Source organism: Capra hircus, chromosome 1 (genome assembly GCF_001704415.2).
Source record: "Capra hircus breed San Clemente chromosome 1, ASM170441v1, whole genome shotgun sequence".
In the NCBI taxonomy this organism is placed as follows: domain Eukaryota; kingdom Metazoa; phylum Chordata; class Mammalia; order Artiodactyla; family Bovidae; genus Capra; species Capra hircus.
Window position 1 is genome coordinate 143,707,347 of NC_030808.1, and position 23,191 is coordinate 143,730,537.

At 51.1% G+C, this 23,191-nt stretch overlaps 1 protein-coding gene across 3 annotated transcripts in view; it reads left to right on the forward strand.

Moving 5' to 3' along the window:
* The window catches only part of TRAPPC10 (trafficking protein particle complex 10), a 79,581-nt gene that overhangs the window by 53,034 nt on the left and 3,356 nt on the right, over nucleotides 1-23,191 (forward strand). Inside the window, exons 14-22 of one of the 3 annotated variants that reach the window (XM_018051854.1) lie at nucleotides 1,504-2,018; nucleotides 2,781-2,922; nucleotides 4,433-4,591; nucleotides 5,395-5,624; nucleotides 13,112-13,212; nucleotides 14,583-14,709; nucleotides 15,704-15,874; nucleotides 18,068-18,245; nucleotides 19,037-19,810. In XM_018051854.1, the coding sequence (XP_017907343.1) occupies nucleotides 1,504-2,018; nucleotides 2,781-2,922; nucleotides 4,433-4,591; nucleotides 5,395-5,624; nucleotides 13,112-13,212; nucleotides 14,583-14,709; nucleotides 15,704-15,874; nucleotides 18,068-18,245; nucleotides 19,037-19,041 (1,628 nt within the window). In that variant the 3' untranslated portion in view covers nucleotides 19,042-19,810. Of the gene's footprint in view, nucleotides 1-1,503; nucleotides 2,019-2,780; nucleotides 2,923-4,432; nucleotides 4,592-5,394; nucleotides 5,625-13,111; nucleotides 13,213-14,582; nucleotides 14,710-15,703; nucleotides 15,875-18,067; nucleotides 18,246-19,036; nucleotides 19,811-22,820; nucleotides 23,028-23,191 lie in introns of those variants that run through there. The other 2 variants (XM_018051841.1, XM_018051848.1) reach the window with 2 other exon arrangements.

Genomic DNA, 23,191 nt, shown 5'->3' on the forward strand with positions numbered 1-23,191 from the left:
GGTGGACCACACTCAGCCCCTCAGCAGTTGTGGGTTGAAAGACACTGGCTTTTCAAAGTCGAGCCAGGTGTCTCACAGACCATCTCACCTTCTGAAGTTTGTTGTTTCCTTGTGGGCGTGTCCAACAGGACAGTAGATCAGAAAGACTTTGCTTCTGAGTGTCTTAGCAAATATACTTTATACACATCGCTGTGTGGTAAGTTTAGGTTTATGGTACTATCCAGCTTCTCACATTCAGTTCGTCAAGATGAGGGTTTATTTTAAACAGTCACTGTCTCCGTCAGTGTGTCTCGGCGGCCGTGACAAGATGCCGCAGACCGAGTGAGTGGCTTCTGGAGGCTGACCACCGAGGGCCCACGCCCCTCTCGGCTGGCTCCTGACGAGGCCTCCTCTCTCCCTGACTTTTCCTCTCCTGACCAGGGGTGCAGGAGGAGAGACGAGACAGGAGAGAGACGGATAGATTCAGAGACAGATGGAGCTCTCTGGTGCATCCTCCTGTAAGGGCATGACCATCCCTGACCTCACCCAACCCTAATTAACTTCCCCCGGGGAGCCACTTCCAGTCACCATCACCCTGCGGGGATCACATGCTGTCCACAGCCAGTGCTGACTGCTGGGAAGTCGGTGTGTCCAGAGGTTTGGGCCTCCGGTTGATGTGGTCCTTGACTGCTGGGCGCCCCTCACACACAGCCATCTGGAGGGGTTCTCAGGGCCAGCGTGGCCTTGGTCTACATGTTAGTTTCTTCAGGGTGCCCATACTGACATCACAGGGCTGTGTGCCACGTCTCCAGTATGTGAGACCGTGGACTTCCGCTTTTCCACCATTCCGTGGCCTCTCCGTGAAGAAGCTCTGCTGTGCTTGTCCCTGTTTTCTTGTGGTTTTATACCGTCGATCTCAGCACAGCCTTCAGTTACTGGGTGTTTATGAACCCCTCCTGGTCAGTCCAGCGGCCTGGTGGGTTCTCTCGACGCACAGTGCTGGTGGAGGGTGCAGTGGATTTGCCCCTTTGGTGCCCGAGGGCTAGGACTCACTGCCCTCCCGACTCCCCGCATCCTTGGCTGAGCTCCCAGGGTGGCACACACCTGGACTTACTGATTTCCGGATGTAGGGGGAAACTCCGGCATCTTCACTAGAGAACTTCTTGTGTGGGTTGGGAGGGTGGTAGACTTCCTGAAACATCTCTAGGACTTGGACTTACAAATCTCATTTTGAAATTGAGGAGTTAGTTGACCTGTATTTACCTTGGGTTTGCCAAAACGGGAGTGAGAAACCTTAAATTTCTTCAGGTTTTATGATTTCCAGGAGGTATCTGGGCATGTGCTCCTGTTCTGCTTTTTACAAAGTAACTACTTTTGACAGAGTAACTCCTTTTGGTGTGTGAAGGTGGCGTGGGGTCGGAAGGGTCTAAACTGTCTCTGTCCCCCTTCACTGCTTCCGGCCGACGTGATTCTGAGCCTCAGACAGTGTGACTGGGGAGTGAAACGTGTACTGTGCGTCCACAGGTCACAGGGTCGCCCTCCCCATGCACTCCTTCGCACAGCTGCGCGATCTCCGCTTCACCCCTGCCAACGCCGTGGTCCACGTGGGTGGCGTCCTGTCTGTGGAGATAACTGTGTGCAGTCAGATGCCCGTGCCCATCCACGTGGAGCAGATTGCCATCCACGTCCACTTCAGCATCGATAAGAACAATTACCGGAAGACTGCCGAGTGGCTCACCAAGCACAAGACAGCCAACGGGGTTATTAACTTCCCGGCGGAGGCCTCACCCTTTCCCACATCCCAGAGCAGCCTCCCTGCGCTGGAGCTGTACGAGATGTTTGAGAGGAGTCCTTCCGACAACTCCTTGAACACCACAGGGATCATTTGCAAGAATGTCCACATGCTCCTGCGGAGGCAGGAGAGCGGCACGTCTCTGGAGGCATCCTCGGGCCTGGCTCTGGAGGACGGGGCCCATGTGCTGAGGTGTGCCGGTGTGACCCTGCAGCCGGGGCCCAACACCATCGTGTTCAAGACACAGGTATGTGCCGAGCAGGAGCTGGCTTTAGGGCGGTCAGAACGGTGGCGCTTGCAAGCACCATCTGGAGAAGCTGAGAGTCCAGTGGTGGCCTCTGCACCATTAGCCTGCCTCTGGTTTATCCTTAACAGAAAAATAGATTGGTGTTTTGAAAAAAATCTTCTATACTTGCATAGTTGTAAGGCAGTCGATGAGTTGTGCATAAAGTTCTTAACGTAGATAATTATTTGTGTTCTCACTGGATTTAGACTTTTTCCCTTTATATTAAAATGCATCCTCATTTGTTGAAATGGATGTCAGAACAGTCTCTTCCGTCCGCTCGATACAACTCTCCCCCCACCCCCCCAGCCAGCGCAGCGCATTCTGTTGGTGCCTCTGAGCCTGCACAGAGGCAAGGTTGGTGGAAAGTACCGCTGTTTGCCACATGTGTTTTCAGTCTAGTCCTGGAGCAAGTCTTAAATTTCATGCTCCGTGTCTCCATTGACTACCTTTTCCAGAAGAGAATGGCACAGATAAAGCTTGTTAAATTGAGAAAGCACTGTTAGAAGCATCAAGTCAAACTTAACCATCAGTTACTCACCCAGACCTCAACTAGGAGATTCTGAGGGATCTTTTGAAGAGCCCAAATGTAGACGTGTTAGCACAGGGCGGCAGGATGAAGAGGGTGAGAATAGCGGTCCCTTCGGAGGTTATGGCTCAGCTTGCCCTTGAGAAGCTTGTCGTCACAAGTGGGGACGACTGTGCCAACGCTTGTCTCACCCGTAGGCCAGGGAGCCGGGAACGTACACGCTGCGGCAGTTGTGCGCCTCACTGGGCCCAGTGTGGTTTGTACTTCCTCACATCTACCCGCTGGTGCAGTACGACGTGTATTCACAGGAGCCGCAGCTGCTTGTGGAACCGCTGGCCGGTGAGGGGGCCTGGGGTGGGCGGGGCGCTGTGCGATGTCTGAGGGCCCGGGTGGGCGGGGCCTGCGGCGGGCAAGGCGCTGTGCAGGTGTCTGGGCTGTGCTTTGCTCCTTTACTGGAGGGAGGCAGACAGGAGGAGGCTTTCTCCTGCATCACATTCCAGCCCTCTGTGACCGTGTCCTCTCTAGGTGACACTGTTGGGAGCATCGTGGAGATTTTGCCTGGGTACTGTGGCTCTTTTGTTCATCTGAATATTTGCTTCTCTGTAATTGCTACTTTCATGTTTACTAAACATTCTGTATCTGAAAATATGAAAAATAAGAGAAAAGTTGGCTAAATCAGCTGATGTCTGCTGCAGAGAATTTAATCAGTAAATATTAGTTTCCTGCTTAGAATTCCAAAGGCTAAATGCTAGATTTACTTATGATCTATACTGTGATCAAAAGTCTTTTCCACTGAAAGTGTTGATTAACCTTGACCCCTGGCATGGCATTTGAGAATTCAGTGCTGCTGTCCTTTTTGTTAAGTTCTCAAATTAGGAGGACTTGGTATAAACGAATTATTGAAGACGACATAGCACTTTAGTAAAACACTAACGATTAAGTGTCTCAGTTAATGGCTGGGAGCAGTGTATTTATTTGCTCATTTCTTCCATTTGTGGAAAAAAATCAAGGAAACCTTTTTTGCTGTTTAATCTCTCCAAACTCCCCATTTTTATGCTTTGAAACTACTCCCTTGACTTCTGGAAAGGCCCTCAGGTATGGAGCACAGAGTCTCACAAATGATTCTTCATCAGGGAACCTTTTGTGAGAGGCTGGGCCGTGTGGCTGGGAGGTGCTGGCTTGCGCCTCCACCCTCCTCTGGGCCCCGACTCCCTCACCGCCTCTCCCCACCCCCACGCCGCCCCCCACCCCCACCCTCGGTTCTTGTCAGCTGTTCCTCCTCCTTTTGTCTCCTCTCGCTTCTTCCTTCGGCCTTCCCTGGAGCTGATTCTCAGAAACCTCAGCCCATTCCCTCCCCTCCATTTCCATCCAGGAGAAAAGGTAGCTGTGTCTTCTGCCCAGCTGCTTCTGAACCAAAGGTCTGGAAGAGGCCTGACCTGAAAAAGCCAGAGGAAAATCTGAGTAGCCGCAGCACATGCGATTTCATTAGTTTTTTTCTTTAGTGTCGTTATTATCTGATTCTCTCTTAGTAACTGACAAGCAGGTACATTTTGAGACCCTCATAGACATGGTTGCCACCATGACCCCTAGCTTTCTGAACCGAGGTGGTGATGAGGTTCCCCCAGGCGCACAGATTCTCTTATTCCAAGCGAGGGTCCCTCAGCTCTGCAGTCTGTGTAATTGAGATGAGAAGTGAGGGTGGGACGGGTGGACACTGAGTGAATGGATGGAGTATTTAGAGTGAACAGATCTTTTCTAGAAGAGAAAACACACTCTTCTAACTTACAGTAGGCCTTCCATTGGTCCTCTTGGTTGATAGCAATGCTAATTGCCGTCTTTTTCCCTTTAGATAGCCTTTTGGCTGGTATTCCTCAGAAGGTCAAGTTCACTGTCACTACTGGCCATTATACAGTAAAAAATGGGGACAGCCTCCAGCTCAGCAACATAGACGCAATGCTTATCCTGTGTCCTGAGAAGAACAGAGCCGTGATCTACTCTAACGCAAGAGGTAAAGGGCACTCACGGGCGAAGGCAGGCCTTTGGCCTTGGTGCGCACCATCAGGCTCTAAGGCTCTGTCATCCGCGCATCCTCGGGTGGCATCCAAGGACCTGTCTCCTTGCAGCTCTCTCCTGGCAGTGTTCCGCCTGTGGGTGGACAGTAACCCTGCCCCTAGACATGGCGTGACATTTGAGGGGATAGACATAGAACTGTGCCGTGCCCTGCAGCCAGGCGGTGTGGGCCTTGCTACAAGTCTGTGATGCAGCATTACCGCCTGGCTCATGCTCCCTGGCGATGCTTTGGTGGCCTCTAGCCTCCTTCCACCCCCTTCAACTTTCCTCTGCAAAAGCAAAAGCAAATCAACCTTTGAAGGCACTGGTTGGAAGCCCTAAAAAAATCCCATCTCCTGCAGTCCCCAGCCTTGAGGTTGGAGCCGGAAGGATTCAGCACTCTTCCTGAGTGGGGGCTGGTCTGGTGGTGGGATGGGGTGGGGCCACATCATGCTGGGACACAGGCCCTCTCAGGTGGGCTGTGAGGGAGGGTCTCTTTTCTGTCTTCAGACTGAGCACAGTGACCATTCTCTGAGCCCAGCTCTACCAGACAGCTTTCACGCAATGCTGCTTTGTCTCGGGATTCTGTCCCTGATTTTCCTGTCTCTCTTCCTCTGAAATCCTTCCTGGTTACACCCTTGCACATGTGCACACGCAGCAGGAGCTGGGCTGGAACTTCACTACGGGACTGTCATCTACAAGAGGAGAAAGGAGCAAGGAAACGGAGGCACTGTGTTAAAGGTGACTTTTTCTCTTTCCTAGAAAAGGTTTCTGACGCGCTGCTCCGGGTTCAGTCGTCTGACAAGGTCACGAGCATCAGTCTGCCAGCTGCACCCACATACCACCTAATCGAATTTGAGCTGGAAGTTCTCTCTTTACCTTCAGCTCCAGCAGCAGGAGGGGAGAGCACCCTGCTGGGGGTGACAGAGCCCCACGGGAAGCATAAGGACAAGCAGAAGACTGGCCACGGCATGGCTACCACGGACCACAAAGTAAGGAGGGACTGGAGCTGTGCAGCCAGTGGGGGCAGCTTCTGCCTGTCCTCCTAGATTTGAAGACGGCACATTCAAAATGATTTCTGTTGAGGGGGCAGATTTCCAAGTTCCTAACACCGCAGGTTCTGGTTGGGTTTAGCATTTATATCTGTGAATCAGCCTTCCTTAGATAAGGGGTACATCTTTCAAAGACAGACAGACAGGCTGTTAACTTTTCTGTCCCACCTTGAGGAAGGACAGTTCACTGTAAGAGGTACAGGTTTTGTTTAGAGGTAGTAGTGTGCCTCTGTGGTCCCTCTGTCCTGGTGATTAGGCTGGATGGAGTTCTGTGTCTTGGTGTGCTTCACTTTTTGTTCCCCGAAACATCACATCGTACTTAGCAAGGAAGACGTGCTATCATTTTATCCTTTGAGATGGGTATTTATTGATTGTTATTTGAGAGATTCATAACTTTAGTCCTAAGTCCACAGTCCATCAGCTCACAGAACCTGCACTAGCATCATGCTTACTCTGATTTTGTCCATGTCTCGTAACACAGATATCCATTCTGAGGGCTTTTGAATAACCCAGGGGTTGAAGTGTGTACTTGTGTTCCCACGGGACTCTTTCTGGCATACTTTTAAAAGCTGCTGCCTGAGGGTCTAGCTTCCAAACAGCCTGAATGTAGCTGCTGAGATCCTCCCATTTGGGACAGTGACAGGTCTTGGCGCATCCTCAGCTTCTGGAGCCATTGAAAATATAATAGCTTGGGCAAGCACAGAGACAACCAAGAGCTGGGGCGAAGCAGACCGTTTGTCTCCTGCATGAGGCCTCCGTCAGGACTGGGAGAGGTGGTTGCTTCATCCGCTGTGTAGACACGGACACAGAGCCAGGCAAAACAGAGGAGCGGAGGAGCATGTTCCAGAATGACAGAGCAAGGTACCGCCTCCGCAGAGACCTTAGTGAGACAGAGATCAGTGATTCATCTGATAAACAGTTCAAAGTGGGGTCTGAGAGATGCTCATCGGACTGGGAGAAAAATGGACGAAAACAGCAAGAACTTTAATAGAAAGAGAGAAACATAAGAAAGTACCAAATAAAAGCCTCAGAGCTGAAGGGTACAATAGATGAACTGAAAAATACACTAGAGGGGTTCGCAGCCGACTAGATGCCAGAAGGGAGGGCACAATATATTAAAATGCTGGGTGGGGGGAAACTTCCAACCAAGAATATGTGGCAAAGTTGTTATTCAGAATTGAAGGAAAGATAGAAAGTAAAAATTAAAGGAGTTTATCACCACTAAACTGGCCATCTAAGAAATGTTAAAGAGATTTCTTTAAGATGAAAAGATACTGCTAATTATAGTAACAGAAACACAATGAAAAGGTAATGGATTTGATAAAGATAATGGATTCAGTTCAGTTCAGTTCAGTCGTTCAGTCGTGTCCGACTTTGCGACCCCATGAATCGCAGCACGCCAGGCCTCCCTGTCCATCACCATCTCCCGGAGTTCACTCAGTCTCACATCCATGGAGTCCATGATGCCATCCAGCCATCTCATCCTGGGTCGTCCCCTTCTCCTCCTGTCCCCAATCCCTCCCAGCATCAGAGTCTTTTCCAGTGAGTCAACTCTTCACATGAGGTGGCCAAAGTACTGGAGATGGATTACTCACAAAGCTAGTATGAAGGGTTTTTTTTAAAAGTGAAAATAGCTATGATTACAATTATTAGTTAAGAGGAATGGATACACAAGATAAAAAGATGTAAAATATGATTATCTCAAAGGCAAACATTGGAGGAGGTAGTTAAAATGTTGAGTTTTAGAATGAGATCAAACTTAAGTTGTTAATCAACTTAAAATAGACTACTGTAAATATAATTTGTTATATATAAGCATCATGACAATCACAGAGCAAAAACCTATAGTAAGTGTACAAGAGATAAAGGAATAGAAACATACCACTAAAGAAAGGCAACAAACCACAAAGGAAGCAAGCAAGAGAAGAAGATGGGAACAAAGACGAACTTTAAAAACAGCCAGAAAAGAATTAACAGAATGACAGTAAGCATACACCTATCACTAATTGCTTTAAATAAAAATGGACTAAGTTCTCCACTTAGAAGACAAAGTAGCTGTATGAATTAAAAAGCCAAGATCTGGGACTTCCCTGGTGGTTCAGTGGCAAGGACTCTGCGCTCCCCCTGCTGATAATGATAATGGCCCGGGGTTTGATCCCTGGTCAGGGAACTGGATCCCACGCGCCACAACTAAGAGTTCCTGCGCTGCAAATAAAAATCCCACGTAACCGCAACGAAGACCTCACACAGCCAAATGAACAATAAATAAATAAAAATAAATAGACCCATCTTTAACTTGCCTGCAAGAGACTCACTTTAGATGTAAGCACACACAAACTGAGAGTAAAGGCATGGAAAAAGCTATTTCATGCAAATAAAAAGGAGTAGCTACACTTACATCAGACAAAGTAGACTTTAAGACTTAATAAAAGACAAGGCAGGGTGTTAGGTAATGATAAAGGGGTCAGTCCATTAAGAAGATATCATATGTAAGTATTTATGCACCAAACATAGGAGCACCTAAAATATAAAGCAAATATTATCATATTTAAACACAGAAATAGCAATATAGTAATAGTACGGGGCTTTGATACTCCACTTAAATAAATGGACAGATCCCTCAGACAAAAAATGAATAAGGACACATTGGCCTTAAGCGTGTTAGACTAGATGGATTTAACACGACATTTACAGAACATACCATCAAGAAACAACAAAATACACATTCTTCTGAATTACACATGAAATATTTTCCAAGATAGAGTATATTGGGCTGCAACACAAGTCTTAGTAAACTTGATTGGATGGAAATCATAGCAAGCATCTTTTCTAGCCACAGTGGTATAAAACGAAATTAATTACATGAAGACAACTGCAAAATGCACACATATCTAGAGATTAAACAACGTGCTGTTGAACAGTGGGTCAAAGAAGAAACCAAAAGAGAAAGAAAGACTTACTTTGAGACAAATGCACATGGAAATGTAACATAGCGGAATTTCTGGGATGCATTGTAAGCAGTCCTGAGAGGGAAAGTCGTAGCAATACATGCTTTCCTCAAGAAATAAAGTCTCAAACAACCTTAGACCTTAGGGAACTAGGAAAAGAAGAGCAAAGCCCAGATTTAACAGAAGGAAGGAAATTAGATGCTCATAGGAGAAACAGATGAAATAGAAACTGAAAAGACAGTAGAAAAGATCAGTGAAACTAAGAGCTGGTTCTTTGATAAGATAAAAGTGACCAACCCTTAGCCAGACTCACCAGGAACAAAAGACAGAACTCAAAATCAGAAAGGAGAGAGATGTTACAGCTGACCTCACAGAAATACAGTGTCTTAAGAGGCGACTATGAATGCAGAGTTCCAAAGAATAGCAGGCGAGATAAGAAAGCCTTCTTCGTGATCAGTGCAAAGAAATAGAAAGACTAGAGAGATCTCTTCAAGAAAATTAGAGATACTAAGGGAACATTTCATGCCAAGATGGGCACAATAAAGGACAGAAGCGTAAGATATTAAGAGGTGGCAAGAATACACAGAAGGACTGTACAAAAAAGGTCTTCATGACCCAGATAACCACTCAGATGATGTGATCACTCACCTAGAGCCAGACATCCAGGAACACAAAGTCAAGTGTATCTTAGGAAGCATCACTATGAACAAAGCTAGTGGAGGTGATGGAATTCCAGTTGAGTTATTTCAAATCCTGAAAGATGATGGTGTAAAAGTGCTGCACTCAATATGCTCGCAAATTTGGAAAACTCAGCAGTGGCCACAGGGCTGGAAAAGGTCAGTTTTCTTTCCAATTCCAAAGGAAGACAGTGCCAAAGAATGTTCAAACAGTATACTGCAGAGTTGCACTCATCTCACACACTAGCAAAGTAATGCTCAAAATTCTCCAAGCCAGGCTTCAACAGTACGTGAACTAAGAACTTCTGGATGTTCAAACTGGATTTAGAAAAGGCAGAGGAACCAGAGATCAAATTGCCAACATCTGTTGGATCATACAACCTACCAAGACTGAATCATGATGAAATAGAAAGTCTGAATGGACTGATTACTAATAAGGAAATTGGATCAGAAATCAGAAAACCCCCAACAAAAGTCCAAGACCAGATGGCGTCACTGGTGGTTCTACTAAACATTCAAGTACCAGTCCTCTCAACCTCTTCCCAGAAATAGAAGAGGAGGGAACTCTTCCAAACTCATTTTATCAGGCCAGCATTACCCAGATACCAAAACCAGATAAGGACACCGCAAGAAAAGAAAATTGCAGACCAATATCTCTGATGAACATAGGTACAAAAATCCTGCACCAAATACTAGCAAACCAAATTCAACATGTATGATGCACCATGATCAAATGGGATCATATGATCTTGTTGATAGATACAGAAAAGGTGTATCAAAATTCAATATCTGTTTATGATAAAATTATCAACCAAGTCAGAATAGAGGGAATGCACCTCAGCATAATAAAGGCCGTATATGATGGGCCCACAGCCAATATCGTACTCAATGGTGAAAAGCTGAAAGCTCTTCTTCTGAGATCAGGAAAAAGACAGGGACACTCACCGCTTTTACTTAATATCGTATTGGAAATCTTAGAACAACTAGGCAAGAAAAATAAAAGTCATCCCTGTTGGAAAGGAAGAAATTAAACTATTTGAAGATGACATGATATTATATATATTGAAAAATCTAAAGATTCCAACAAAAAACTATTGTTTGCTTAGTCTCAGTCGTGTCCAACTCTTTGTGACCCCATAGACTGTAGCCCGCCAGGCTTCTCTGTCCATGGGGATTCTCCAAGCAAGAATACTGAAGTGGGTTGCCATGCCCTCCTCCAGGGGATCTTCCCAACCCAGGGATCAAACCCAGGTCTCCGGCATTGCGGGTGGATTCTTTACCAGCTGAGCTACCAGGAAGCACCTTTTTATATATAGAAAAACCTAAAGATTCCAACAAAAAACTATTTGAACTAGTAAACAAATTTCATGAAGTTGCAGGATACAAAATCAATATGTAGAAATCTGTTGCATTTCTTTACACTAATAATGAGCTGTCAGAGACATTAAGAAAATCCTGTTTTCAATTGCATCAAAAAATAAAACACCTAGGAATAAATTTAATGAAGAAGGTAAGAGACTTTATGTTGAAACTGAAAAGACATTAATGAAAGAAATGGGAGAAGACAAATAAATGGAAAGATATTGCATGCTTATGTGTTGGAAAAATTATTACTGTTCAAGTGTCCATACTCCCCAAGGCAATGTACAGATTCAGTGCAGCCTTTTTCAAAATTCCAATGGCATTTTTCACGGAAATAGAAGAAATAATCGTAAAGTTTGTGCAGAACCACTAAAGTCCCCAAATAGCAAAAGCAGTCTTGAGAAAGAGGTACAAAGCTGGGAATAACATGCTCTCTGATTTCAAATTACATTACCAAGCTATAGTAATTCAAACAGTGTTTATGATACTGGCATGAAAATAGACACATAGATCAGTGGAACAGAATAGACAGCCTTTAAATAAATCTTTGCATATATGGTCAATTAATTAATAATAAAGGATACAAGAATATATATTGGAAAAAGGACATTCAGTAAAAGATGTTGGTAAAACTGGAGAGCCACATGCAGAGGAATGAAACTGGAGTTTACACTGTGCACAAAAATGAATTCAAAATGAATTAAAGACTTGAAAGTAAGGCCTGAAACAGTAAAACTGGAGGAAAGCACAGGTAGTAAGTTCTTGACATAGGCCTTGGTGATGCTTGTTTCAATCTGACACCAAAAACGGTAAAAGCAAAATTAAACAAATGGGGCTCTATCAAACCAAGACGCCTCTACCCAGCAAAGAAACTGTCAACGAGATGAAAAGGCAGCCTGCTGAGTGGCGGACAGTATTCCCAGATCATATATGTGATAAGTGTCTGTATATAAAGAACTCATACAACTTAATAGCAAAAAAAGACAATCCAATATAAAAATGGGCAGAAGATCTGAACAGACATTTTCCCAAAGAAGACATGCAAAAGGCCAACAAATTCATGAAAGAAATGCTCAACGTCACTGATCATCAGGGAAGTTTAGTCAAAGCCACAGTGAGATCACGTCTTAACACCTGTCAGAATGGCTGTTCTCAGAAAGACAACAGATAGCAAGTGTTGGCAGAAAGGTACCCCGCCGTATTATTGGTGGGGTATGTAAAGTGGTGCAGCCACTGTAGAAAACACTATGGAATTTCCTCAAAAAATTAAAAATCGATCTGCCATACAACCTCACAGTTCTACTCCTTGGTATTTTTCTGAGGACTACAGAAACACTAACTCAAAGAGCTATCTGCAGCCCATGTTCACTGCAGCATTGCTGATAGTGGCCAAGACACGGAAGCAAGCTAAAGCGCCCACTAGTGAATGAATTAAAGATGAACACACACACAGGAATATTATTCAGCCATAAAGAAGAAGGAAATCTCACCATTTGTGACAGCATGGGTGGAGGATGGATCTAGGGCATTATGCCGAGTGAAATAAGTCAGAGAAAGACATATACCACGTGATCTAACTTATATGTAGAATCTGGAAAATAAAAGTAAAGAAAAGCTCATAGAGAATAGGTTGGTGGCTGCATGAGATATGGAGAAGGGATTGAGAAAAAGGGGTGAATTTTTTTTGTTACTTGTGCAAAAAGAAGTATATGCACAAAAGCAGTAAGATAAAAGGCTAATAAATGCAGTCATTTCAAAAGGATTGTGGCATCAAATGTCAGACAGGGCAGCACCTGAAGGGCAATGTTTTAATTTTCAGTCCTTGGAATTTCTTCCCTCCTTACCTGATACAGAGTTCAGGAAGCAGAGACGAGACTCCATCAATATGTGCACGCTCTTTACTCAGTATATGCATTTGTTCCGTGAGGGAAATAAACAGAAGTTTGAGGCCTGGTTTCTGCCCTTAAGGACGTTAGTAGCTTGGTCTCCACGATGCCCTCAGATTGGTTGGTTTATGTGGTCGGTGTCATGTGGATTAAGAGTTTGGACAATTTATTTAATTTTATAATAGTTAATGATTGATGAGCATCATCTGCACATATGTGACTAAAAGCACTTTGTCACATCCTCCTGCATATTAAAGAACGCATTTAGTGTTGTGGCCACTTGTATGTGAGAATAGTGTGTGTATGTTTGAGGGGGTGGTGTCTGCACTTTCAGCTGCGGTGTCTGCTTGGGAGCCATTGAAACTGTGCCGGTGACTCACTTTTGTCCCCTTCCTTTGTGCTATGTTCAGTGGGGTTTTTCTTTCTGAATAAGGAATGGTAAACACACTAACTGTCTAGGAAATTGGCAGCCACCACAGATCTGGCTGGCTAGGGTTGGCAGTGGCTGTCCCTGTGACAAGTGGTCTGAAGACCTGTTCCCTGTTTCTCCTCAGGTGTCCATCGATTGCCCATGGTCCATCTACTCCACTGTCATCGCGCTCACATTCAGCGTGCCCTTCAGGACCACGCACTCCCTGCTGTCGTCCGGGACACGGTAAAGGACCACAGGCCCTGCTTCTTTCCCACTCTCCCCCATACGCAGGCCCTATTGCTCAGAGCTTGACCTTGGTGACACTGAGCATGTTTTATCACAGCCATAATGCTGCGGTCCACCTGTCTAATTCAGAGTCATTCCCTGGATCCTGAGTGCACAGGCTCTACTCAGATTTCCCCAGCTCTCTCAGGAGTGAGTTTGCACAGCTGGTTTGTAGGATGTGGGATTCAGACACATCTCCTCTGTTCTGAGATCCCTTTTTATCCCTCCTTCCCTATTTTCAAGCCACTGGCCCATTGACAGACCAGGGTCACCTGCCATCCTGGATTCCACTGATCACATTATCATGGGTTTGTGTAACTAGTTCCCTGTCAGCTGCTGTGTCTTACCTCAAAGGTGGGGTTTTCAAGTTCAGCTCTTCTGACACTCCCTTAGGTAACCCCACGTGGTGGGTGAATGGCAGCACCCCTAGTTCCTCCACTTTTTGCCAGGGGCACTCCTCTACCTCCCTACCCCCAGTGTGAGAACCACAGATGTCTCTAGACATTGCCTCCAGTTGAGAGCCGCTGCTTTGGGGGCTAGACCGAGTTCAGATTCAGTGTCTGAACAAGGAAGTCTGCGGGTGTCGTCCCACACTTCATCTGTCTGGGCATTGGGAGACGCAGTATCTGGTGCTTGAAAACACCAGCAGTAGACTTCCCAGGTGGTGCCAGTGTAGGGGACACAGGTTGCATCGCTGGTCTGGGAAGATCTCACATGCCTCGAAGCAACTAATCATGCACCACCACCGCTGAGTCCATGCTCTGGAGCCTGGGAACCACAACTGCTGAGCGCACTTGCCCTAAAGCCCATGCTCTGCAACAAGAGACGCCGCCGCAATGAGAAGCCCACGCACCGCAGCTAGAGAGAGTAGCCCCTGCTCTCCACAACTCGAGAAAGCCTCAGCAAAGCAGTGAAGACCCACTGCGACCCAAAAGTAATTAGAAAAAAACAAAAAAACACCAACAGTTCTACAGATGTTAATGATTCAGCAATTCTGTAGATACTAATGGTTAAAAATACCAGTGACTCTACAGAGAATCTGAGTTGCTGCATTTGAGACTGATTTTTCAAAATTTATCTTACGTATAACAGAAATTCAAGTGAATTCTACTTACCTAGTTGAGTTTGTTACAGTTTTGCTTCTCTTTTATGTTTTGGTTTTTTGGCATAAGGCATGTGGGATCGTAGCCATCCCCCCACCCCACCCCCGCATTAGAAGGTAGAATCTTAACCACTGGACCACCAGGAAAGTGCCCCAGTGTCTTCTTAGCACAGCCAAAGTGCATTAATAAAGTTCTCAAACATCAGGATCTTTTTTTCTCTTTTAGGAAATATGTTCAAGTGTGTGTCCAGAATTTGTCAGAACTTGACTTTCAACTGTCAGATAGTTGTCTTGTAGACACCCATGATAGTACTGACCTGCGACTAATACCGCTGAACACGGAATCTGAACAGGTAACCTCTCAGCAGAATGCAGAGTGAGAAGAGTGTGCTGGCGTAACGGAGCTGACTGTGTACAGAGAGCAACCACGCAGGCAGTAGTGGGGCGCGCGTGCCCAGGGAGGAGCACCCTGACATGCCCGCTCAGGTTCTCTGTGGGCCAAGGGGCGCAGCGCAGAGCAGGAAACAGATTGTGTTTTTAGAAAAATTAAATCTTCGCTTGTCAGACTCCACGCACAGGTTTACTCTAAGCTCTTCCTTGAGTCTCATGGTGGTGCGTAGACGCCATCACCCCAGCAACAGTGGCTGCTGCGTCCTGCCCACAGTCACACGCTGCCTTGCCCAGTGGCGGGCTCTTGGTTGTCAGGGTAGCTTCGTAAAGGAGTCATGTTCGTGTCTGTGCTGCCTGGCTGAATCCTGGCCCCGCCTTTCTGTTTATTTGTTGCGTATGTTTTTAGACAGTCAGTGCTGAGTGTTTAGAAGATCAAAGGTTTTCTTAAGGGTATCTGATGTCTAGCATTTTCAAAGGACTTTCCCCCCATTTGGCCCACTTCAGCGCTTCCTGAGTCTGCCCACACTTGCAGATGCAGACTTGATCCCTGAGGTGGCACCAGTTCTTTCCCCCACTTCACTTAGTGGTAGGGCATAGTGACTGTCATGGTGTAAAGGTGTCCCTGTAATTGTTTGATGACATTTCCCACTTTGGAAACCTATGGGATAGTGTGTACTAAGAAATATTCTTTGCCCCTGTGCTGTCGCGCTTACGGAATCACGAGAAATCAAGCCCTTTGACCAGTTCCAGACAGTCTTTGCGGGCAGGGCCTCGGGAGGTGCTGGGAGGCAGGGCCGCGGCAGCACATGCAGAGGTGTCAGGAAGCGGGCCTGGGGACAGCCTCCCAGCTCCCTCCCGCTCGCCTGGTGGGGGCACACACCCCTTACCCTGAGCATCTGGTGTGTGTGCGTACCTGCGTGTGCATGGCGTGTGCAGTGACAGCCGACTCTCTTGCAGTGCATCCACAGCAGGCAGGCCGTGTTCTTTGTCTGGGAGCTGAAGTGGACACAGGAGCCTCCCCCATCTCTGCACTGCCGCTTCTCCATCGGATTCTCCCCAGCTTCTGAAGAACAGCTGTCTATCTCCTTAAAGCCCTACACCTATGAATTTCAAGTGGAAAATTTTTTTGTATGTATCGCCTTATTTTTTTGGTGGGGTTCTGGGGTGGAAGCATGGAAGGTGATGTCATATTCTTTACTTTCTAAAAATCAAACAGACAAAATCTTTCAATATAATGAAGCAACCTGTCATGGAAAAGAGCCAGCGCTAGAGACATGGGGGCAGCGACCAGCTGTGGTTAGAGCCCTGGTCCTGTCAGTGGCGTGTCTGCCCCTTGGGCCCTCCTGCGTGACCCCCGCTGAGCATGACCATCTCCAGGGAAAGGACTCCAGCTCTCCTCCCTGTTGTCTTCCTTACACTGACTTAGTCACATCCTGCACCTGTTCCTTTCACCTTGAGCGTTAGCTGCTACATCTCCAGTTTTTTAAAAGAAAGCAGATTTTCTTTAACGTGCATGTTAGGTGTGGAGCTAACAGCAGCCTGGAGCTGGGTGAGTCAGGGCCGCTGTGTGGTGCTTGGGTTTGGCGTTAGGCAAACCAGAACGTGGACACACAGCTTTGTGGTGTTTTCTTCTCTTAACAACGGAGACTGTCAAGCAACACTTTATTTGAGAAGGTGTTTGTGTGCATAGCTCTTGATATTAGCAATTTTTTTAATACCTCCTTCTGACCAAAAGACTATTTAAACCCACCTGTTTTCTTGAGCATTCCGTATTGGCCTTAGAGTTACACACAGCCACTAGTGTAGTTCATCATTTTGTTGGAGAAGCAGATGCTCTTTTGATGTGGTGATAGCTGTTGAACATTAGATTATTCACATGGTGAAGAGTCTGCAGAAACTTAATGTGGTTTGCTTACTGCCAGTGACAACGAACTCATTAGCAGATTCCACTGGTACTTTTTTGTCTTTTTTGCTTCCTTTTCAAATTGAGCATAGGAAAAATTTTCGTTTAGACCTGTACACGCTTAGTAAAAAAGCCAGAGAAAAATACTTGGTGGATTGCTCTCTTTAAAACTGGTATTCTGAGGACCAGAAATACAGAATTTTTTTTTTTTTAAGTCTCATTTCTGTACCATGAAGTTCCCTGGTGGTGCAGATGGTAAACAGTCTGCCTGCAATGCAGGAGACCTGGGTTTGATCCCTGGGTCGGGAAGATCCCCTGGAGAGGGAAATGGCAACCCACTCTAGAGTTTCTTGCCTGGGCCATACCACGGGTGGATCACAAAGAGTCAGACACGACTGAGCGACTAGCAGTTTCACTTTCACCGTGAAGTTCACCGTTTGGGGCGTTCGATTCACTGAAGTTAGTGTATTGAAAGAGCTGGGCTGTCAGTACCACGATGGTATTCATTCTTCCAAGAAGAAAGCCTGTGCCCATTCACACTCCCGACTCCTGTTCTCAGCCCCGAGCTACTCCGCTCTAGAGCAGGGTGCCTGAGCCTTGCCTGTGCAAGGACAGTCGCATTCAGTGTGATCGTCTCGAGACTGACGGCTTTGACGTGACATGATGTTTCCAGCGTTCGTTCATCTTGGAGAGCGTGTCAGGACTCTGTCCTTTGTTGCGGCTGGCCTCCAGCCGTGGGCTTCCCAGGCCGGGCCTCTTCCCTCCGCCCCACTGGTGTGCCCTTCACCTCTCCTGTGGCAGTGGGGCTGACAGCATGTGGAGGGGCAGGCTCTTATCCCCTGTGCGGGTTTGGGGCCTTTGTCCTGGGTGGTGGGCAAGTGTGAGCAGGTGTGACTGTCAGGTAGGGAGGTCACAGAGAAGGGAACATCGTGGAGAAGATTCAGGATGGACTTAATATGCGGTAGTTCCAAGGAACTCTGTTCATTTTGCTGGTTAGGTAATGGCGTTGTGTCTTTTAGTGACTCGTCTGAGGTGTCCAGGGTGCCGTGACAGGTCCGGAGCCTGCTTTATAGCAGCCCTGGCAGATAAGTCAGTGTGTGCTGGTGGGGAGAGGAGGCTCGTGAAGTGTGACGCTGGCCTGGGACCTGGTGACAGGCCTGTGCGGAGTCACCGGGCCAGCCTCCCTCCTCCTGAGAGGCTTGACCATGTTCATGTTAAGAAGAGTTTAAGGCTCTTGGGGTGGGGCTTCCCGAGGGCGTCTCCACAGGGACTCAGTTGGTCAGAAGGCGCGAACACACAGCTGCTCCTCTGGTCCATTCTCGAAATTTCAAGTCTGCAGGCAGCACCACAGTGGCCTCAGAGAGCCGTCTGTTCAGATTGTTGACTGTCTCCTTTGCCCTCTCTCCTTTCTGGCCCAGACCTTGTACAACGTGAGAGCAGAGATATCGCCCCCTCCAGGCACGGAGCACTGTAGGACGGGCTCACTCTGCTCCCTGGACGTGACCATCACGCGGCTCTCGGACCTCCTGGAGGTGGATAAGGATGAAGCCCTGACGGAATCTGACGAGTATTTTTCAACAAAGCTGATGTATGAAGGTGGGTCTGGAGGCTTCTTGCCCCTGACTGCTGTGCTCAGCCCTGTCGCTCACAACGTGCAGTACTCCTCATCTGAAGAGAGAACATTCTAGAATTGAAAGAGCACGTTTGAATGTCCCACTGTGTGACGTGGCCCTGGGCTCAGAGGGTGTTGAGCCTGGTTACTGCAGAGCGGTTTCTCTGAGAGGTGTTGGAGTGGCTGTGGGGCTCGGGGCTGGGGCACAGTGGTGCCCGGAGCTGCTCTGTCCTCTGCCCGTGAGTCAGGGGCCCCCCTCGCTCAGCAGGCCAGGCGTCCTGTGCTCACGCTCCCGCCCTCTCCCTCCAGCCCTCTCCCTCCAGCCTCCTTTCCCCCCTTCCACCCCTCTACCCAGACCCTGGCCCCTCCTCCTCCCGGCCTCCCAGATGCCCCTCGACAGCCCTCCTCCTCTGGGGCCTGGGCCGCTTCTGTAGGATTCTCAGGTTTTGGTGTCAGGCCCTTTATGCTCTAAAAATGGCTAGGGAGGCAGGTCTCCATTGACTTTCTTTAAGGTGTTAGGAAAGCCAGTACATGACAGTGCTCTTGAGAAAGGGCTGGTTTCCGGAGCAGTGAACATAGAAGCACGGTGTTTTGCTGTCCTCACGCCTCTTCAGCGCCCGCCTCCCAGAAGGTGCCTGCGCGGTTCCCATCTGCTGCGTTCAGTGCGCTGAAGGGCCTGGGAGCCGCCCATCCCGAGTAGATTCGCAGTTGGTAAAGGAGCGCTCTTGTTACGGCCTTCAGAGGACTGGGCCACTCCTCTGGCATTCTCTCACAGGCTAGCTCCGGCTGGAGTCTGAGGTCACGTAAGCAGCTCAGCTGGTGCTCTCCCCCGTCCTGCATGTGGAAAGGCTCTCAGCCAGGCGCTGCTCCTCCCCTCACACCTCGGGCGTCTGTGAAACGTGGTTGCTGAGTCGTGCGGATCCGCTGCTCGTCGGCCCTTCTTGCAGTTGACAGTCACGCGTTCGCACTGGGTCTGGGCTCATCACACCGCTCTGAGTTGGGACTCTACCAAGCTCACAGTGGCAAATGCACGTTTCCCAGAACGCTGAGTTTTGGTCACTTTCAAACTGTGCCACGGGCAGCCTCTTCCACACCAGGCTTGTGCCATTGGTTTTTAAGAAGGCATCTGCTGAATACCTGAGACTAAGGAGCTCGCCGCCGTGGGCTGCCAGCCCAGTGCCCAGTGACCTGTGCTGGGCCTGGGCCTGTGTCCCCTGGCACAGGAGGCCGGGTGGTGGGTGCGTGGACCTCTCACTGCTATTTTGCAACTTCTTGTGTGTGTGTCATCATCTCAGAATTAAAGTTAAAAAAAGGACGTGACCGAAAGGGTTGAATTGACTGGATTTTGACTGTTGCGTGCAGAGCATCTGTGACTGACAGCAGCAGTTTCTCCTCTGCAGTCCGTAGCGGTGGGGGGCACGGCACCTCTGCAGTCTGTAGCGGTGGGGGACACCGCGCCTCTGCAGTCTGTAGCGGTGGGGGGCACGGCACCTCTGCAGTCTGTGGCGGTGCGGGGCACGGCGCCTCTGCAGTCCGTAGCGGTGGGGGCCATGGCGCCTCTGCAGTCCGTAGCGGTGAGGGGCCACGGCGCCTCTGCAGTCTGTAGCAGTGGGGGCCACGGCACCTCTGCAGTCTGTAGCGGTGGGGGACACCGCGCCTCTGCAGTCTGTAGCGGTGGGGGCACGGCGCCTCTGCAGTCCGTGGCGGTGGGGGGCCACGGCGCCTCTGCAGTCCGTAACGGTGGGGGCCACGGCACCTCTGCAGTCTGTAGCGGTGGGGGCCACGGCGCCTCTGCAGTCTGTAGCGGTGGGGCCACGGCGCCTCTGCAGTCTGTAGCGGTGGGGGCCACGGCGCCTCTGCAGTCCGTAGCGGTGGGGGCCACGGCGCCTCTGCAGTCCGTAGCGGTGGGGGCCACGGCGCCTCTGCAGTCTGTAGCGGTGGGGGCCATGGCGCCTCTGCAGTCTGTAGCGGTGGGGGACACCGTGCCTCTGCAGTCCGTAGCGGTGGGGGCCACGGCGCCTCTGCAGTCCGTAGCGGTGGGGGCCACGGCGCCTCTGCAGTCCGTAGCGGTGGGGGACACCGCGCCTCTGCAGTCTGTAGCGGTGGGGGCCACGGCGCCTCTGCAGTCTGTAGCGGTGGGGGCACGGCGCCTCTGCAGTCTGTAGCGGTGGGGGCCACGGCGCCTCTGCAGTCTGTAGCGGTGGGGGCCACGGCGCCTCTGCAGTCCTGTAGCGGTGGGGGCCACGGCACCTCTGCAGTCCGTAGCGGTGGGGGACACCGCGCCTCTGCAGTCCGTAGCGGTGGGGGCACGGCGCCTCTGCAGTCCGTAGCGGTGGGGGGCCACGGCGCCTCTGCAGTCCGTAGCGGTGGGGGCCACGGCGCCTCTGCAGTCTGTAGCGGTGGGGGCCACGGCGCCTCTGCAGTCTGTAGCGGTGGGGGCCACGGCGCCTCTGCAGTCTGTAGCGGTGGGGGCCACGGCGCCTCTGCAGTCTGTAGCGGTGAGGGGCCACGGCGCCTCTGCAGTCTGTAGCGGTGGGGGATACGGCGCCTCTGCAGTCTGTAGCGGTGGGGGACACCGCGCCTCTGCAGTCCGTAGCGGTGGGGGCACGGCGCCTCTGCAGTCCGTAACGGTGGGGGCCACGGCGCCTCTGCAGTCTGTAGCGGTGGGGGCCACGGCGCCTCTGCAGTCTGTAGCGGTGGGGGCCACGGCGCCTCTGCAGTCCGTAGCGGTGGGGGCCACGGCGCCGCCTCTGCAGTCCGTAGCGGTGGGGGGCCACGGCGCCTCTGCAGTCCGTAGCGGTGGGGGCCACGGCGCCTCTGCAGTCTGTAGCGGTGGGGGCCACGGCGCCTCTGCAGTCTGTAGCGGTGGGGGACACCGCGCCTCTGCAGTCCGTAGCTGTGGGGGGCCACGGCGCCTCTGCAGTCCGTAGCGGTGGGGGCCACGGCGCCTCTGCAGTCTGTAGCGGTGGGGGCACGGCGCCTCTGCAGTCTGTAGCGGTGGGGGCCACGGCGCCTCTGCAGTCTGTAGCGGTGGGGGCCACGGCGCCTGTGCAGTCTGTAGCGGTGGGGGGCTACGGCGCCTCTGCAGTCTGTAGCGGTGGGGGACACCGCGCCTCTGCAGTCCGTAGCGGTGGGGGCACGGCGCCTCTGCAGTCCGTAGCGGTGGGGGGCCACGGCGCCTCTGCAGTCCGTAACGGTGGGGGCCACGGCGCCTCTGCAGTCTGTAGCGGTGGGGGCCACGGCGCCTCTGCAGTCCGTAGCGGTGGGGGGCCACGGCGCCTCTGCAGTCCGTAGCGGTGGGGGCCACGGCGCCGCCTCTGCAGTCCGTAGCGGTGGGGGGCCACGGCGCCTCTGCAGTCCGTAGCGGTGGGGGCCACGGCGCCTCTGCAGTCTGTAGCGGTGGGGGCCACGGCGCCTCTGCAGTCTGTAGCGGTGGGGGACACCAAGCCTCTGCAGTCCGTAGCGGTGGGGGGCCACGGCGCCTCTGCAGTCCGTAGCGGTGGGGGCCACGGCGCCTCTGCAGTCTGTAGCGGTGGGGGCACGGCGCCTCTGCAGTCTGTAGCGGTGGGGGCCACGGCGCCTCTGCAGTCTGTAGCGTTGGGGGCCACGGCGCCTGTGCAGTCTGTAGCGGTGGGGGGCCACGGCGCCTCTGCAGTCTGTAGCGGTGGGGGCCACGGCGCCTCTGCAGTCTGTAGCGGTGGGGGCCACGGCGCCTCTGCAGTCTGTAGCGGTGGGGGGCCATGGTGCCTCTGCAGTCCGTAGCGGTGGGGGGGGGCACGGCGCCTCTGCTCCGAGCGCCAGTGGCCCGGCCAGCGCTCAGGCCTGCGGGCTTCCCGCCAGAGGGCGCGCCAGCACAGTGAGGAACGGACAGGCGCCCTCAGGGGCGCCCCGAGGGCCAGCTCTGCGAACCGTCACTCCAGTGTGTCCCTCCCCGGTGCCGCTTTGGCCTCTGCACGGCCTCAGCTGCGGGCAGCTTGCCCTCTGCTGCCCCTCCTTCCTCATCGGCCTTTGTTGAGCCGACGAGGATCCTGCCCTCCTTGCCCGTGGGACTGAGTTTCATCACAGTCATGGTCTCACAGCGTCCCTAGCAGCCCCTGCCGTGTGTGCGGCCTCCCCGTGGTTCCCGAAGAGGAGCTCTGTGTTCACGTGCACCTTTTCTTCCCAAACCCTCGGGGGCTGATGGGAGCAGCAGAGGTGGGACAGATGCGCTGGTCAGCACCACGCGTAACGGGGGAACCGGCGCCCGACCCTGCCCTCACTCCTGGTGCCGCCTTCGCGGTGCTGGGTGGCAGGTTACACCGCATTTTCAAGGGGCTTTCAAGGCAGCTTTGACTCTGTTCACTGACGAATGTGAGGAGAAAGAAGCCATCTTCCCCTGTGTAGCCAGCCTGCAGCTTCCTTTCTCGGTCAGAGGTGTTCTACTTTGAGATGCAGCTCCAGGGCACCAAGATATGGGACAGGCCCCCACTTCTGGACGTCAGTCTGGAGCGTGGACTGGCCGCCGCCTCTTTTGTGTGAACCTTTCTGGGTGAACATGGCGCTTTCCCTCTTTGTTTCAGTTGTGGACAACAGCAGCAACTGGGCAGTGTGCGGGAAGAGCTCCGGAGTCATCTCCATGCCCGTGACGGCCCAGGCCATGCACCGAGTCCACATGGAGGTGATGCCGCTCTTTGCGGGCTACCTGCCGCTCCCCGACGTCAGGCTATTCAAGTACCTCCCCCACCACTCTGCACAGTCCTCACAGCTGGACGCGGGTAGGGACCCTGGTAATGACGCAGCACGCCCTCGGCGCAGGGTGTGTGGCAGCTCTGTGCTGTTCAGCAGCCCCACACTCGGAACCAGGGTGCTCTAATACCAAACACTTGGTCAGGGTCACTCGTCCTGGGCCCCTGCTCCCGAGGGTGATCCACCCGGGACCTGTGTACTGGGA